Source organism: Dama dama, chromosome 9 (genome assembly GCF_033118175.1).
Source record: "Dama dama isolate Ldn47 chromosome 9, ASM3311817v1, whole genome shotgun sequence".
NCBI classification, from domain to species: Eukaryota; Metazoa; Chordata; class Mammalia; order Artiodactyla; family Cervidae; genus Dama; species Dama dama.
Window position 1 is genome coordinate 63543939 of NC_083689.1, and position 16096 is coordinate 63560034.

General features: G+C 41.0%; 1 protein-coding gene across 2 annotated transcripts in view; it reads left to right on the top strand.

The window, feature by feature from the left end:
- HMGXB3 (HMG-box containing 3) overlaps nucleotides 1–16096 on the top strand; it is a 61267-nt gene that overhangs the window by 21208 nt on the left and 23963 nt on the right. The window contains exons 8-13 of one of the 2 annotated variants that reach the window (XM_061151719.1): nucleotides 614–789; nucleotides 927–1024; nucleotides 3301–3399; nucleotides 4944–5087; nucleotides 10124–10425; nucleotides 11178–11305. In XM_061151719.1, the coding sequence (XP_061007702.1) occupies nucleotides 614–789; nucleotides 927–1024; nucleotides 3301–3399; nucleotides 4944–5087; nucleotides 10124–10425; nucleotides 11178–11305 (947 nt within the window). Of the gene's footprint in view, nucleotides 1–613; nucleotides 790–926; nucleotides 1025–3300; nucleotides 3400–4943; nucleotides 5094–10123; nucleotides 10426–11177; nucleotides 11306–16096 lie in introns of both variants that reach the window. The other variant, XM_061151718.1, reaches the window with a different exon arrangement.

Consider the following 16096-nt stretch of genomic DNA (forward strand, 5'->3'; position numbering starts at 1 on the left):
TTTCTTTACACAAATGGCAGCATAACATACATACTTTGACTCATTGCCTTTTAAAATTTAACAATACATCAATACTTTGAGATGGTTCTGTGTCCTTAGAGAAGGATGCTGTGCACTTTTGCTTTGGGCAGCTGAAGCGCTTTAGCCAAGGTGTATTGAGGCCTCCTATGGACAGGCTTTATGCTCAAATTGGAGCTACAGAGATGAAGAAAACATGGACCTTGTCCTCCAGGGTCTCTCAGCAGCCCTCATGTGGGAGACTGATATACTTTAAATACTTGAGCTGACTGGGGGTGGATTAGATGTTATAACTACATTGGCTGTTGATAATTCCTCACTGTAGGCACAGTTTTGCATGTTTTAAAAATCTTGATAATGACCCATGAAGTACCTGTAATTACTTTCCCATTTTACGTATTAGAAACTTGAGGTAAACAGATTTCTTGCCTAGGGTTACAGAGCTACTTAATGGTTTAATTAATGTCTAAAGTCTGACATCTTAACCAGGACGGTATTCCTCTAATAAAGTGCTATCTGGAGATAGCATTTTAATTTTCTTCCCTTTGGTCTGGAATTTCTAGGAGAGTTTCCTTCTTTTTTTCTCTTTTTTCAGAGTTGACCTGCTCACTCCCATGCCCAGAGCCCCAGAGCTTAAAGGGAGGGCACGGGGCAAGCCCTCATTACTGGCTGCAGCAAGACCCATGAGAGCAATTCTTCCAGCCCCAGCTAATGTGGGCCGAGGCAGCAGCATGGGACTGCTCAGGGCCAGGCAGGCCTTTCCTCTGAGTGGTAAGGTCTGGGACAGACCCAGGAGGAGGGACTGTTGAAAGGGAAGGGGGCAGGAGTGGGGGTTGAGCATGGAGATGAGAGACTTAGGGCGACTCTGAATGCACTTAAGTCACCAGTTTGGCTCCTGGTTGTCTCAGATAAGACTCCCTCTGTGAGGACTTGTGGCCTGAAGCCAAGCACGCTGAAGCAGCTGGGCCAGCCCATCCAGCAGCCATCTAGCACTGGTGAGGTGAAGGTAAGACCATTCCCCAGAGGGGGAGCTCCATGGGGGGTGCTGGCTGCTCTGAGTACAGGGCTTCCATTGAGTGTCTCAAAGCCATAGGCAAAAAGCCCCCATTATTATACTGGTAGAGCTCTGGGAGTAGGTTTAGCATGAATGACATGTCTATTTTTTCATTTCTTGTTATGTATACTTTTATTTAGAAACAATTTAAAACAAAAAAGTTGTAAGAATAAAAATAGTACAAAGAGCACCCATGCACTCTCTAATGTCACCTACTGTTAACATATTAGCCTATTTTGCATTATCGTTTGTGCTCATGTGTCTTCCCCATTGTGTGTGTGTGTGTGTATTTAAAATAGGCATAATTTAAGGGTAACATGGCCTTTTACTCTTTAGTGCTTAATTGTGCATTTCCTAAAAATAGAGGTAGTTTGTTACTGAATGAAACATTGATATTTTTTCATTTGTATTCCAGTTTTGTCAGTTTTACCCAGTTAAGTCCATTATAGCATTTTCTACTTCAGTACAGGATCTGGTCTAGGATTAGATACTGCATTTAGTTGCCATATCTTTTTAGAAAAAAATGAATGCATGATTACAATAGAAAATATAGAAAATTCAGGTAAGGCAGAAAGAAAATAAGTCTTAGGATCCTGTCACCTAGGAATAACAATTATTGACAGTCTGGTGTGTACTATTTCAGCCCTCAAGTGCTTTCCTGCATTTTTCTGTTTATGTTTTAAATGTAATCTTTTAAACCTAAAAGAATGGCTCTTTCTCCATATACTGGCTGCTTGTTCATTCACCAAGTCAAGTCCAACTCTCCACAATGCCATGGACTGCAGCGCACCAGGCTTCCTTGTCCCTCACTGTTTCCCAGTTTGCCCAAGTTCATGTCCATTGAATCGATGATGCCATCCAATCATCTCATCCACTGGCTTGTAACCAGTACAGTTCATTCCATTTAATTATAAAGCTGTTAAAGATTTATTACCAGGTGTCAAAATTGCATGTGTTGAAGCACATTTTTTCTTAGATTTTTTGTTTCAGTTCTCTTTGCCATATGTGACCTGAATATGATCAAAATTCCTTAAATCAGCACTTTTCTGAGCATGCCTGTCAGTGACACATTTCTACATCAGTAGGCATATACATACAGCTACACATTAAAAGCTTAATGAAGCTATGCCCATATTAAATGCAGTCATTTTTCCATTTCTTTTTCAAAATCCTGATTTCAGCCCATTAAGTTAATTTCATGACCCCTCAGTTTGAAATTGAAAACCCCAAAAGGGACCAAATTGGAATAGGAATATCAGTCTGCCTTCTCCCTTGCCCTGTGCTGTCAGGTAACTGCTTTTATGTGATAGTTCTAAATTTGTCCCAACAAGGTTATCAGCCAGCTTCTACTTTGAAGGTTGATCTTTTTTCACCCAGTAGTGGTGACATCTCTGGGTGCATGTGTGATCTTTGAGTATAGAAGGATGGTAATGAGTCTGCTTCGGCTATTTCCGAGATCTCCAGGCCTAAGAATCCCTTCATGTGTATAAATTGCCAGTCTCCTCTGCAGTTTCCTTCTAATTTGCAAATTCGGTATTTGTAAAAAGCCATAAGCGCTCTTGCTAGTAGTCTTAAACCAGTTAACTTGCATGAGGTCTTATATTCTGAAAATTAAATTATTACAGAATAGTTATTTTTAATTTAGAATGCTTTCTTCATCTTTTTTGCATTTTGTGTAGAACATTTGAAAATTTTATAGCTACTGGTAAAATGGGAAACAACCATTATCTTCCCCTCAACCTTTGACATTTTAGTGAATAATCTTTCAGACTTCATTCTTTTTTTTTTTGGCCATGCTGAAAAAAATGGGGTCTTAGTTCCCTAATCAGGGATCAAACACAGGCCTCTGGCCATGGAAGTGCAGATTCCTAACCATTGGACTGCCAGGGAATTCCACAGACTTCTTTATGTCAGCATAATTCAACCACATATTTGTGTATAGAGCAATTATATGCTTTTCTCACTTGATAGTAGTTGTAAATCTGATTTATAGTGCTACTAATATGCAGTGTTAGAAGCTGTGCAAAGGAATGTGGCAACCTCGGGAGTTGAAAGCGACAGTCAACCTTTGGTGGGCTGGTTACTGCTGACTGGCATCCCAGAGGGCTCATTTGGAGCATAGCTCTACAGCTTCCTGGGCAACTGTTTCCTCAAGCTGTCTCAGTACATAGGACCTCAAGAGCTTGACTGAGGCTCAAAAGCACTAAGTAATTTGTTTTGATCTGCAGCTATCAAATGGCCAAGCCAATAGGACATCTCAGGTGAAAGTTGTGGAGGTCAAGCCTGATATGTTTCCTCCATATAAGTATAGCTGCACTGTCACACTGGTAAGTGGAACTAAGTGATGGGTAGACACAGGGGTGGTTTGGTTGTATGGTGGAGGGTGAGTAGGAGTCTGAGGGGCATGGGGGGTGGTACTTGGGAGTGAGGGTAGGGTGAAGGCTCGACCATTGATTCGAAACATCTCGTCACTGGAAAAAATCATAGTAGTTACTGAGTGAATCAGCTAGGTTTCTTGTTTTTCCCAAGTGGGATCCATGAAGTGTAGGCCTGCTGACCAAGGTATTTCTCTTGAGAGTAGTTCTCTTGGAAAGTCACTGAGAATTCAGTCCAGCTTCAGCATTCAGCCGTCTTTAGACCTTTTAGTGCTCTACATGTAAGTTTGAGAAATGTATTTTTTTCTCCCTAAAACAGTCACATTCGGTACTAGTATCTGATAGGGTTTGAGAAGTGATTTAGTAAAAGCAACTTATTTTGTTCAGCCTGGTGTTTCCTACCAGGGTTTTCCCTCCCCTGCTTTTATTTTTAACATAACATATTAACGTCCCAATAAATGACTGTGTGGCTCTGGGGTCATCCTTTTGCAGGCTAAGCAGTCTGGAGCAGTGAAATAAATACTAGATGTCGGAAGACCTAGTGCAGAAGTGGTTCTGGCTCTACTGCTGGCATGCCACCTGACCTTCAGGCTCTTTCCTTCTCTGGTCCTCAGTTTTCACTGTAAAATACTCTGTTGGCTTAGAAAGCATGTTTTGGGGCTTCTCTTGCTCAATACTCTAATTTTGTTGATCCTTAAGGTACCAACCAGTCAGGTAACCTTTGGCAGTTTCCCTGGATGAGTGAGATGCACAGATTTTGAGAAAGCAGCTAGATTTTTTAAAACAAGATTTTTAAAAATTCAAAAACTTCTGTTGAGCACATTCTCTGTGCCATGCCCTGTTCTGGGCGTTTAGTAGGAACAAGACAACATAGTATGGTGGGTCATTGCCTTGTCCGGCCCTATCTTGGGAAGAGGGTCTCTCTCATCCTGGAGAGCTGCTCAGGCTTCATTTTCCAAAGGCCTAATCACTCCCTTCTTTGTGCCGTCCATCCCTTCACTGTCTCCCCTGTGGCTATGGGAGGCCACTGGGGGCATCAATTGGTGGGGACTGCCCAGGACCCTCTCTTCAGCTGATTAGACTGCAGCTTGTTGTAAGAGCCTCAGTGCCGGAGCTGTGAGCTTGTGGAGGCCACAGGTCACAATATTTCTTCAGATGGAGCTTGAAGTCTTTGGTCCCCCTGGCACTTTGTTAGAATAGACCTGCTTCACTGCTGATTGTCTGGACCCTGAAGGCATTTGAATTTCTGACCTTTGAGATTCAACTCATTTGTTTCACAGATAGGAGGACTTGGCAAAACTGTTCAGGCTATATTAAGACTGAAAGGGGATAACCACAGAAAAAGTATCTTGTTTCAAGGCTCTTTGAGAGCTGGTCTAAATCTGGGTTTGTAATTGCCACTCTCCTCTGTTTTACCAATAGCAAGTCATCCTGATTCTTGGTTCTGCACAGGTGTAAATTGACTTGTAGAATTGAAATGTGGTCTTATTTTTTAGGATTTGGGCCTGGCTACATCACGAGGTCGGGGAAAGTGCAAGAATCCCTCTTGTAGCTATGTCTACACCAACCGGCATAAACCTCGGATTTGTCCCAGCTGTGGTTTTAACCTTGCCAAAGACCGGACTGAGAAAACCACCAAGGTTCTCGTGAGTTCCTTCCCCAAACACACCTCCCAATCTTGGACAGGGCTCTGTTAGCAGTTCAGCTTTAGGAGAAATAAAAGGATTTCTTGGTACGTATTGTAGTTAGCACCAGGACTGGAGCCAGGTTCTAGGTTCTGAACCTGGCCAGTGGCTTCTTTCTGGGCTTCCTTATCCTCTTGGCTAAGATAAGGGAGTTTATCAGATACCTTGATCTCCAAGAACCTTCTAGCTCAGTGGACCAAGTGTTCATTCACAGAGAAAAAAATAGCCAACACAGGCCTTAGTGAGGATTCTTAAGAAGAAAGGGTTAGAGAGGTTACATCGTTTTAGCTCTGAGGTTTTTGAAGGACCTGTAAATAGAATTTTGGTAAATACAGAGTGCCAGCCTCAGGACTTTGTAGATGAGATTGCTGCTACTCAGGTTCCTTGCAGAGCATTTGGCCAACCATAGCGCTTTACTTCTAGCTGTTTTGGCAGGCCTGCTCCCTGAAGTGGGACCAAACTGCTGGATAGTAAAACACATTCCACTTGGCTCCTTAGGGCTTGTTTTTGTTGTTTGTTTGTTTACTAGAACCAGGGAAAATGGGCAGTTTCAGGGGACCTCTGAATTCCACATAGGAATTTTTTTTTAAGTGAACAGAAAGTGTACCTACCTAAGGCAGTGAACAGAATGACTGGGATGAACATAGAGAGAGATCTGAACTCATGCTTTGGAGGGAAAGAGGGTGGCTCACAGAGCAGGTCAGGATCCAAAATGGAGCCTGGCCCCTCCAGATCTAACGCACACCTCACAAGATGTGCAGGATGTGGGTGGGAGGGAAAGGTGTGCAGTATCCTCAAGGATAGGCATGAGTAGATAGGAGGAGGTAGGCAGTCTGATGTTCCATTGGGTTAGAGGAGAGAGTGTGTAGGGAGGAGTATGGAAAAGACGTCTTAAAAGATTGGGACCGTGTATCATGGAGGATCTTTAATGCTAAGACCTAGGCAGTTTGTTTTTCAGGCAGTGGGGTTATACTGAATGTCCTTGAGCCATGGAGAGGCCCAGAAGGTTATGTCAGGAGGTCAGGGGGTTTGTGAGTGGGCAGAACTAGAGAGGTTAGGGAGGATTTCTTCAAGCTCAGTTTTCTGTGTATATGGGAGGGAGGGGGTTTTCTGGCAGTGAATCTCACCCCTAATCTTCAGATCTCTTTCTGTGCTCGAGGTAGTATTCTGAGGTTATTGTGAGAAAGAGAAGTGGAACTAAAAGGAAAACATTGAGAATAGGAGTTGAGAGACCTGCCTGGAAGTGACCCTAAGTTGCTTGCTTTCCCTATCCTGAATTTTAGTTTCCCCATCAGTAAAACAAAGCAGGCAAGGTGGATTAGATCTGGGCCTTCTATTCTTGGGGCCGTGAGGCACTAGAGAAACCTCGAGTTGAGCTTCGAGGAGTCTCAACACTGCATGTGGAATGCTTCCATACCTTCTGTCACATTCTGTTACACAGGGTGCCCTCTGCTGGCAGTGAGCTTTTCCTTCTGATTTCCCCATGTGGTTAATGTGCTCCTCTTCACAGCACATCAACCACACTATGTCTTTTTTTTTCCTTCAAGAAAGTGAATGTTATTTAATAAACAGGGATAATTCCAGTGCAATATAAAGAAAATTGATTTAGATCTATAAATTTATACCCCAGATTATACCCCAGGGTATAAATTTTGTACCCCAGATTAACTTTTTGTTTGTTTGAACTATTTCCTTAAGTCAGTTTCCAGAGTAAAACTTTCAGTGCTCACATACAAACATACATCTACATGGTTCTTGACAAGTGTTGGGACTCAAATTCAGAACAGATACTTTTGACAAATACGAGAATACATATTCCCAGAATTAAACAAAATATCTGAAATAAAGCCTGTCTGAAACATCACACATTCTATAATTATAACATAAAATTAGAGATAACCTGTGTCTACCATTGAAATAAAATAAATTGTAATGTCATCCAGTCCTATCACTTCATGGCAAATCGATGGGGAAAATGTGCAAACAGTATCAGATTTCATTTTCTTGGGCTCCAAAATCACTGCGGACGGTGACTGCAGCCATAAAATTAAAAGATGCTTGCTCCTTGGAAGAAAAGCTGTGACAAATCTAGACGGCGTATTAAAAAGCCAGAGACATCACTTTGCCACCAGAGGTCTATTGGCAGACCTTTGTTAGTCAAAGCCATGGTTTTTCCAGTAGTCATGTTTGGATGTGACAGATGGACTATAAAGAACACTGAGTGCTAAAGAATTGATGCTTTTGAACTGTGATGCTGGAGACTCTCTAGAGTCCCTTGGACAGCAAGGAGATCAAACCAGTCAGTCCTAAAGGAAATCAGTCCTGAATTTTCATTGGTATTGAAGCTCCAGTACTTTGGCCACCTGATGTGAAAAGCCAACTCATTGGAAAAGACCCTGATGCTGGAAAAGACTGAGAGCAAGAGTAGAAGGGGGTGACAAGGGATGAGATGTTTGGATGACATCACTGACTCAATGGGATAGGAGTTTGAGCAAACTCAGGGAAATATTGAAGGACAGGAAGCCCGGCATGCTGCAGTTCATGAGGTCGCAAAGAGTCAAACACGACTTAGTGACAGAACAATAATTAAATATTAATTATTAATAAATAGTAAATTATTAATGCATGAAAAGATTAAGATTAGTCTGCAAAATGGAAATAATTTCTGATAAGTGTAAAAAATTCAGATGTTCTGGGTACTTTGCTTCAGTTCAGTTGCTCAGTCACATCCGACTCTTTGCAACCCCATGGACTGCAGCACACCAGGCCTCCCTGTCCATCACCAACTCCCATAGTTTACCCAAACTCATGTTCATTGACTTGGTGATGCCATCCAACCATCTCATCCTCTGTCGTCCCCTTCTCCTCCCGCCCTCAATCTTTCTCAGCATCAGAGTTTTTCAAATGAGTCAGTTCTTCGCATCAGGTGGCCAAAGTATTGGAGTTTCAGCTTCAACATCAGTACTTTACTTAGAACTCTGTAAAACTGTGGATATAAACATTCTTTCCTGTTCACCTGAAACTATTACAACATTGTTAATCGACTGCACCCCAATACAAAATAAAAAATTTAAAACAAAAAGATTCTAAGGAAACAAATAGAAAATGTTGATGACACCCTGTCTTGACACCCTTTTAGTTCCCTGTAAGACCACAATCACTTGTCAGGCAAGTGTAATCTGTTGGCCCATACTCCTTTTTCTTTTTGGCCACGTGGCTTGTGGGATCTTAGTTCCCCAACCAGAGGTTGAACCCAGGCCTTTGGCAGTGAGAGCACAGAGTTCTAACCACTGGTCCCAGGGAATTGCCAGTCCCCATATTTCTAATGCTGGAGCTTGCATATATAATGTGTCAGTGATTATGGAATGGAATTGGGTCCTGTGTAGGTAGATGCTCTGAATTCCTTTTTCCTATTTCATTTTAGCTGTCGATGTGGCTTGCATTATGAAAGTGGATGTTGGTCTCTACTGGTGAAGTGACTTAGCTTTTCTTGGACATACAAGAATTATCTGGGGACCTTTTGACAGTTGATTTCAAATCCCACTCTTTTTTATTTTCTTTTTTCTTTAGCTAGCTGGTAGCTGCCTGTCCCCATGACCCTCATCTTCATACATTCCCTCACATTCTAATTGTCTAAATTTTAGAGAAACAAAAGAAAATAATTGTTTTCCACAAAACACTGTTCAGAAACCCAAGGACCTTTAAGTTTATGTGCCTTCTCTTTGGAGCCCCCTGGTGACCATACATTTCCTATGCAGTTTGTCACCAGTGGCTGTAATTAAGACTGCAGTATCTCTGGGCTGGAATGGTCTTCTTTCCTTTCCATCTTTCATCTGCGTTTCAGAGCCAAAGGGTAGTACCGTCCCATGGTTCAACATAGTCGTAAATGAGAAAACACACAGCGTCCTGGGGCAACTCATTCTAGTGTCACTCAGGTCTTCTACAGCCATTCATTCAAATTCATTTTTTCAGCAAGCATGTATTGAAAGCCTGTTATGGGTCAGCTTTGGGGGATACAAAGATGAATAAGACATGCCCACTTCCTTTTAGGAGCTTACAGTCTAGCTTAGGGGGAAGATAGGTAACCAAACTATTACATATAGCAAGACAAGAGTTGTCACAGGTATACTGAGTTAGTAAGTTGTTAGGCAGTTAACCTCCATGAAACAACATATAATATGTCCAGCAAATATGAGTTAGCATCTTTTGTGTGCCCTCAGTGGTGGTATTAGAAATTCAGTAAATAAGCAGGGGAGAGAACAATGACTTGCCGCCTATGAGAAAATGAAATATGCAGTAAAGGAGTGGACTATAGGAGCGTGAAGGATCGAGTGATTGATGCTCCATTTGCACAGATCAGGGAAGGACCTCCATTGAAAAGGGACCTGTATAAGAAGGACCTGTTTCAGAGAGCGTTTCAGAACCTTGTTTCCTGGAAGCCTCTGACTGGTGTATAAAGTTCCCTTGTATTCAGAAGCCACACGGTGTTAAAAATAAATGCTTAAGCTCTACAGGTGCCTGTTTACGTATCAAAACTACCATTCATAGAGTTTTTGTTGCATGCTGAATACTTGCACTATCTCATTTACTCTGCAACAACTCTAGGAGATTATTAGTATTTTGATCCCTCATTTTTGGAGGTATTGCAGGGGGTTACCCATTTACAGCTCTTCAGTGGCATATCCAGAATTGAACCCCTGGTCTGTTATCCTCCAAACCTCACAGCTGGTGAATGGGAGCAGAATCTTGAAACCATTACCAAGAGGTGTATATAATCCTCTTATTTTACTGGTAGAGAAATAGTGCCAGGGAGAGAAAACTCTTGCTGTGAGTCATACAGTGAGTTATTAGCTGAGTGGCTTAGGGACCTAGGTTTCCCACCTCAATCGTAGGCCCTTCCCTTTGCCAGTCACACCCTCTCATGGTTTTAGCCCATGGCCACCTCTTTTTTGCCCTTGATGGTGTTTTGTGATGGATCTGCTCTCTTCCAGGAGGCAAGCTCACCACTCCCGGATGTGTTAAGTGCCACAGAGCCCCTGAGCGCAGCCCAGAGGGAGATCCAGCGCCAGTCAACACTGCAGCTGCTGCGCAAAGTCCTGCAGATTCCTGAGAATGAGTCAGAGCTGGCCGAGGTCTTCTCTTTGATTCATGAACTCAATAGCTCTCGGCTTGTCCTGTCCAACGTGAGTGAGGAGACGGTCACCATCGAGCAGACCTCTTGGTCAAATTACTACGAGTCTCCATCCACGCAGTGCCTTCTCTGTAGCAGCCCATTATTCAAAGGGGGGCAAAAGTAAGCACCCCTTTCAGATTTACCCTCCCCTTGCTGCCCCATCTTACTTAACCTGTATCACCCCTTTCTTCAAATACAGTTAAGGCTATAACCTTTGCAGATGTTCTTTTCAGCTTTTCTTAGGTTTCCTTTACATTTGGAATCACCAAAAATAAAATAATAATAGTGATTATCTATTATTTCTATTGAAATAATACTATCCCCAGCTTAGGATTTAGTTTACTTCTGGACTACCCGGTAAAATGCTTGGATTTGGGAATTCATTGAGTGAGTGAGTGAAGTCGCTCAGTTGTATCCGACTCTGCAACCCCATGGACTATAGCCCACCAGGCTCCTCTGTCCGTGGGATTTTCCAGGCAAGAGTACTGGAGTGGGTTGCCAGTGGCTCAGTCATGTCCGACTCTTTGTGATCCCATAGACTGTAGCTTGACAGTCTTCTCTGTTCATGGGATTCTCCAGGCAAGAATACTGGAGTGGATTGCCATTCCCTTCTCCGTGGGAGTTCATTAGGCTTGTTAAATTGGATAATAAGTTCAGAATTGCGTTAACTTTAGAGGTGATTCCATAAGCCCAATTCCAACAAAGGGGGAACACCCACCTAAGAAAATCCTTGGAGCACAAGGTCCAGCACCTTCATTTCCTACTACATTTAAAGTCTTGAGTTTGCTGTTGATCACCGAGCCTAGGAAGTGCATTAAAAGGTTGATTTTCCTTCTTTTTTTTTTTTTTTTTTTTAATATTCTTGGTACTAGCTCTCTGGCGGGGCCCCAGGAGTGCTGGCTGCTGACAGCCAGTTGGCTGCAGGTCGTGACTGCTCAGGTGAAGATGTGTCTGAATCCCCATTGTCTGGCCCTGCACAGCTTCATGGACATCTATACAGGTGGGTGCCAGCCTTTTTACCCTCAAAGGACATGTTTGAGGACAGCCTCTGGGTCAGACCTCTGGTCCTGTGAGCATTGGATTTTCCCTCAGATGAGGCTTCTGAGGAAGAGGACATCTTTGCTCCTGGATAGCCCAGCCCCAGAAGATTATGTTTATCTCTGAAGTGTTAGGACTGTCTTATTAGGGCTCTTTTAAACAAAGTTAAGTTTAAAATAACAGATCTTCGTTGTGGAAAAAACAAAACGCTGACAAGTAAAAAGAAAAAACTTAAAAATCAGTAGTAATCCTACTGTCATGAGAGTAATATTCAACATTGTATTCTGTAGTCTTTCAGATGTGTTTTTCATCCCTACAGAATAAAAGAAGGTATAGGATTTATAGGTTTAACAGTTTTTCTTTGAACAAAAATGGGATTGTGCTGGATGTTGTTTTGGAGTGTTTTTAAATTTCGCAATGTATCATAGGTATCTTCTTGTGCTGGCAAGTGGCAAAATGCATCCCATTTTTAGGGAGAAATATATGACCCTGTTCCATTTTAGAGTTCTCTTTATAATTAAGTCTTTGTGTACAGCCTTAATTATTTCCTTTGGGCAGATGCTCAAAAGTGGAATTGCTGTATAGTCACCCTTTTCCTCTATTCATCAGCATCATTCATTGAACATTGACCATGTACTAACCATTTTGAGAATTTGAATCTTGAGTTTTATATGTAGAATTGAGTGCTGAAGATGAAGTATTTATTATTCTCCTTGTCTTCAGAACCTTCTGGTGCCTTATTTTGAATTCATGCTTTTAATGTCTTATATTGCCAGACTGAACTTGTACTACTTCAACAACTAATGAGAGTGCCATTTCCCTGCAGTCTGTCTCAGCCTATAGCCCTTGGAGTCTCTCTTTTTTTAAAAAAAATATTTAACTTTATGTTTTATATGTGCATGCAGTAAACTTTGTTGTTATGCAGTTCTGAGTTCTGACAAATGCACTGAGTTTCGTAACTGCCACCACAATCAGTATATAGAACAGTTTCATCACCTCCAAAGCATTCTCTTTTAATGTCCCTTTTAATAACGCCATTCTCTCTTAATGACCACTCACCCCTAACCTCTGGCAACCGTTTGATAGTTTCTTCATTCCATATATTTCTATCTTTCCAGAATGTCATATAAATCTATAGTGAATAGTGTTTTGAGTCTGGCTTCTTTTACTATATATATATGTCTTTGAAGTTCATCCATATCGTTCTGTGTATCAGTAGATTTTCCTTTTTATTGTTGAGTAGTTTTGCATTGTGTAGAGCACCACACTTGATTGTCTGTTCATTCCTTGAGGAATGTTTGGATTTTTACCTATCTTGACAGTTGTATTCATAACTGTAAACATTCATGTATAGGCTTTTGTTTAAACTTAAATTTTCATTTTATTTTGGGTAAATACCCTAGGAGTCACATTGCTGGGCCATGTGGTAAGTGTGTATTTAGTTTTATGAGAAATCACCAAACCAATTACTTACGTTGGTGCCGTTTTGTGTTGCCTCTAATGATGGGTGAGAATTCCAATTTGCTTCATATGTCAGCACTTGGTATTATCTATTTTGTGTGTGTATGTTTCAGCCATTCTAATAGGTGTGTGTAGTAATAACTTAATGTGGTCTCAATTTGTATTTAAAACTAATGAAGTTGAGCATCTTTTTGTGGGTTTATTTGCCATCTGTATGTCTTTGGTGAAGTACCTGTTCCATCTTTGGCCCATTGAACTGGGTAGTTTTCTTGCTGTTGAGTTTTGAATGTTCCCTATATATTCTCATATACATCCTTTGTCAGGTAAGTGATTTGCAGATATTTTATTATGTTTGTGGCTTATATTCTCATTCTCCTAACAGAATCTTCCACAGAGCAAAAATTTTCAAGTATGATAAAGACCAATTGATTAAATTTTATTTTAGCAATTGTTTTGATGTTATTGCTGTCTTTATCTAGGTGACGATCATAAATATTTTTCCTATGTTTTCTGGTAAAAGCTTTATAATTTATGATTTTTGTCTGTAATCCATTTTTAATTCATTTTTACGTAAAGTGTGAGGTCCAGATTGAGGTTTATTTTTTCCATGTGGACATCCATTTATTCCACTGTTTGTTAAAAAGTAGTCCTTTCTGCTTTGGATTGCCTTTGCTACTTAATTGAAAAACAGCTTAGTCATGTGTATGTAGGTCGGTTTCATTGGTTGTGTTGTCTGTCCTTTTGCCAGTACCACTTTGTCTTGAATACTGTTGCTTTGTAGTAACTCTTATCCTTTGGGTAGTGTAAATTCTCCAACCTTGTTCTTCCTGAATTGTTTTAACTCTTTTTGTTTCTTTGCATTCCTATATGAATTTTAGAATCAACTTGTTAGTATTTACAGAATCCTTCTAGAATTCTAATTGGAATTGTGTTAAATCTGTAGACCAGTTTGTGGAAGTTTGGCATGCTTAAAAATATTGAGTCTTTCTAATACATGACATAGTCTGTCTTTCTATTTGATTAGGTGGTGTTTTTTTTTTTTTCCATCAGTGTTTCATTGTTTTTAGCATGTAGGTCCTGTAGGTATTTTGTTAGATTTATACCTAGGCATTTAATTTTGTTGTGTTAAATGACATGGTTCAATTTCTAACTGTTCAGTGCTAGTATAGAAACATAATTGGGTTTTATCTATTGAACTTTATTCAGTGACCTTGTAAAACTCACTTATTAACTTTAAGAACTTTAGTAGATTAGCATTATAATTTCTTTCCTGGCATGGTTTTTTTCCCTTAATATATGTATTTTATTGAAGTATAGTTGACTTACAGTGTTTCAGGTACACAGCGAGGTGATTCAGTTATACATATACACATATAATATTTTTGAAATTATTTTCCATTATAGGTTATTACAAAGTACTAACTATAGTTCCCTGTGCTATAAAGTAAACCTTCATTGTTTGTTGCACATTTAGTTCTTTAAATTAAATATAGCATTCTATTCATGGTAAGTCAAACAAGTGGAATCAAAATGTCATAAATTTTTTAATTAGGCAAAAATTCATAAGTTTTCTAAAATATATACATTATGCTTACTTATGAGAAAGATTGAAGGCAGGAGGAGAAGGGGACAACAGAGGATAAGATGGTTGGATGGCGTCACCAACTCGATAGACGTGAGTTTGAGCAAGCTCCAGGAGTTGGTGATGGACAGGGAAGCCTGGAGTGCTGCAGTCCATGGTGTTGCAGAGTCGGACACGACTGAGTGAGTGAACTGAACTGGTTTGGCGGTGCTGACTTCTGTTAACTTTTGCTTTGTCTGGAAAACTTTTGATTTCTCCATCAAATCTGAAGGAGAGTCTTGCTGGTTAGAGTTGTCTTGGTTGTAGGTTCTTTCTTTTCACCACTTTAAATATATCATGCCGTTCCCTTCTGGCTTGTAGAGTTTCTGTTGAGAAATCAGCTGATAGCCTGATTGGGAGTTCCTTTGTATGTTATTTATCATTTTTCCCTTTTTGCTTTTAATATTTTATGTTTGTCTTCAACTATTATCAGTTTGATTAATATGTGTTTTGATGTATTCCTTCTTGGGTTTATCATGCCCTGGACATGTTTGGGAAGTTTTCAGCTGTTATTTCTTCAAATATTTCTTGGGTCCTTTCTCTCTCTCTCTCCTTCTGGGACCCCTGTAATGTGAATGTTGGTGCATTTAATGTTGTCCCAGAGGTCTCTGAGGCTGTCTTCATTGCTTTTCACTTTTTTTTTGTCTATATTCTGTTCTGTGGCAGTGATTTCCACCATTCTGTCCTCCAGCTCATTTATCTATTTTGCCTCAGTTATTCTGCTATTGATTCCTTCTAGTGTATTATTCATCTCTGTTTGTTCTTTAGTTCTTCTGGGTCTTTGGTAAACATTTCTTACATCTTCTCCATTGTTTTCCCAAGATCCTGGATCATCTTCACTATCATTATTCTGAACTCTTTCTGGAAGGTTGCCCATCTCCACTTCATTTAGTTGTTTTTCTGGAGTTTTATCTTGTCCCTTCATCTGGGACATGTGCTTAGTTGCTCCGTCCTGTCCAACTCTTTGTGACCCCATGGACTGTAGCCCACCAGGCTTCTCTGTCCAAAGGGATTCTCCAGACAAGAATACTGGAGTGGGTTGCCATGCCCTTCTCCAGGGAATCTTCCCAACCCAGGGATTGAACCCAGGTCTCCTGCATTACAGGCAGATTCTTTAACCATCTGAGCCACCAGGGAAGCCTCACTAAGTCATGTCCGACTCTCGTGACCTCATGGACTGTAGCCTGCCAGGCTCCTCTGTCCAGGGATTCTCCAGGCAAGAATACTGGAGTGGGTTGCCATTTCCTTATCCAGGGGATCTTCCCGACCCAGGAATTGAACCAAGGTCTCCTGCATTGCTGGCAGATTCTTTATGGATTGAGCTACAAGGGAAGCTCCTCGTCTTGGACATAACTTTCTGCTTTTTTATCGTGATTAACTTTCTGTAATACGGTTTTTGTTTTAGCTGCTATGGGACTGTGCTTCTTTTTGCTCTTCTGGTGGATGAGGCTAAGAGGCTTGTATAAACTTCCTCAAGGGAGGGAATGGCAATGGGAAAAACTGGGTCTTGCTTTGGTGGGCAGGGCCTTCCTTGCTCAGTAAAGCTTTAATCCAATCATCTGCTGATGGGTGGGGTTGCACTCCTTCCCCGGTAGTTTGACCCAGCCTTGGGGTCAACAGGCTCTATGGTAGGGTTAATGGTGAACTTCAAGAGGGTTTACGCTAAGGGGG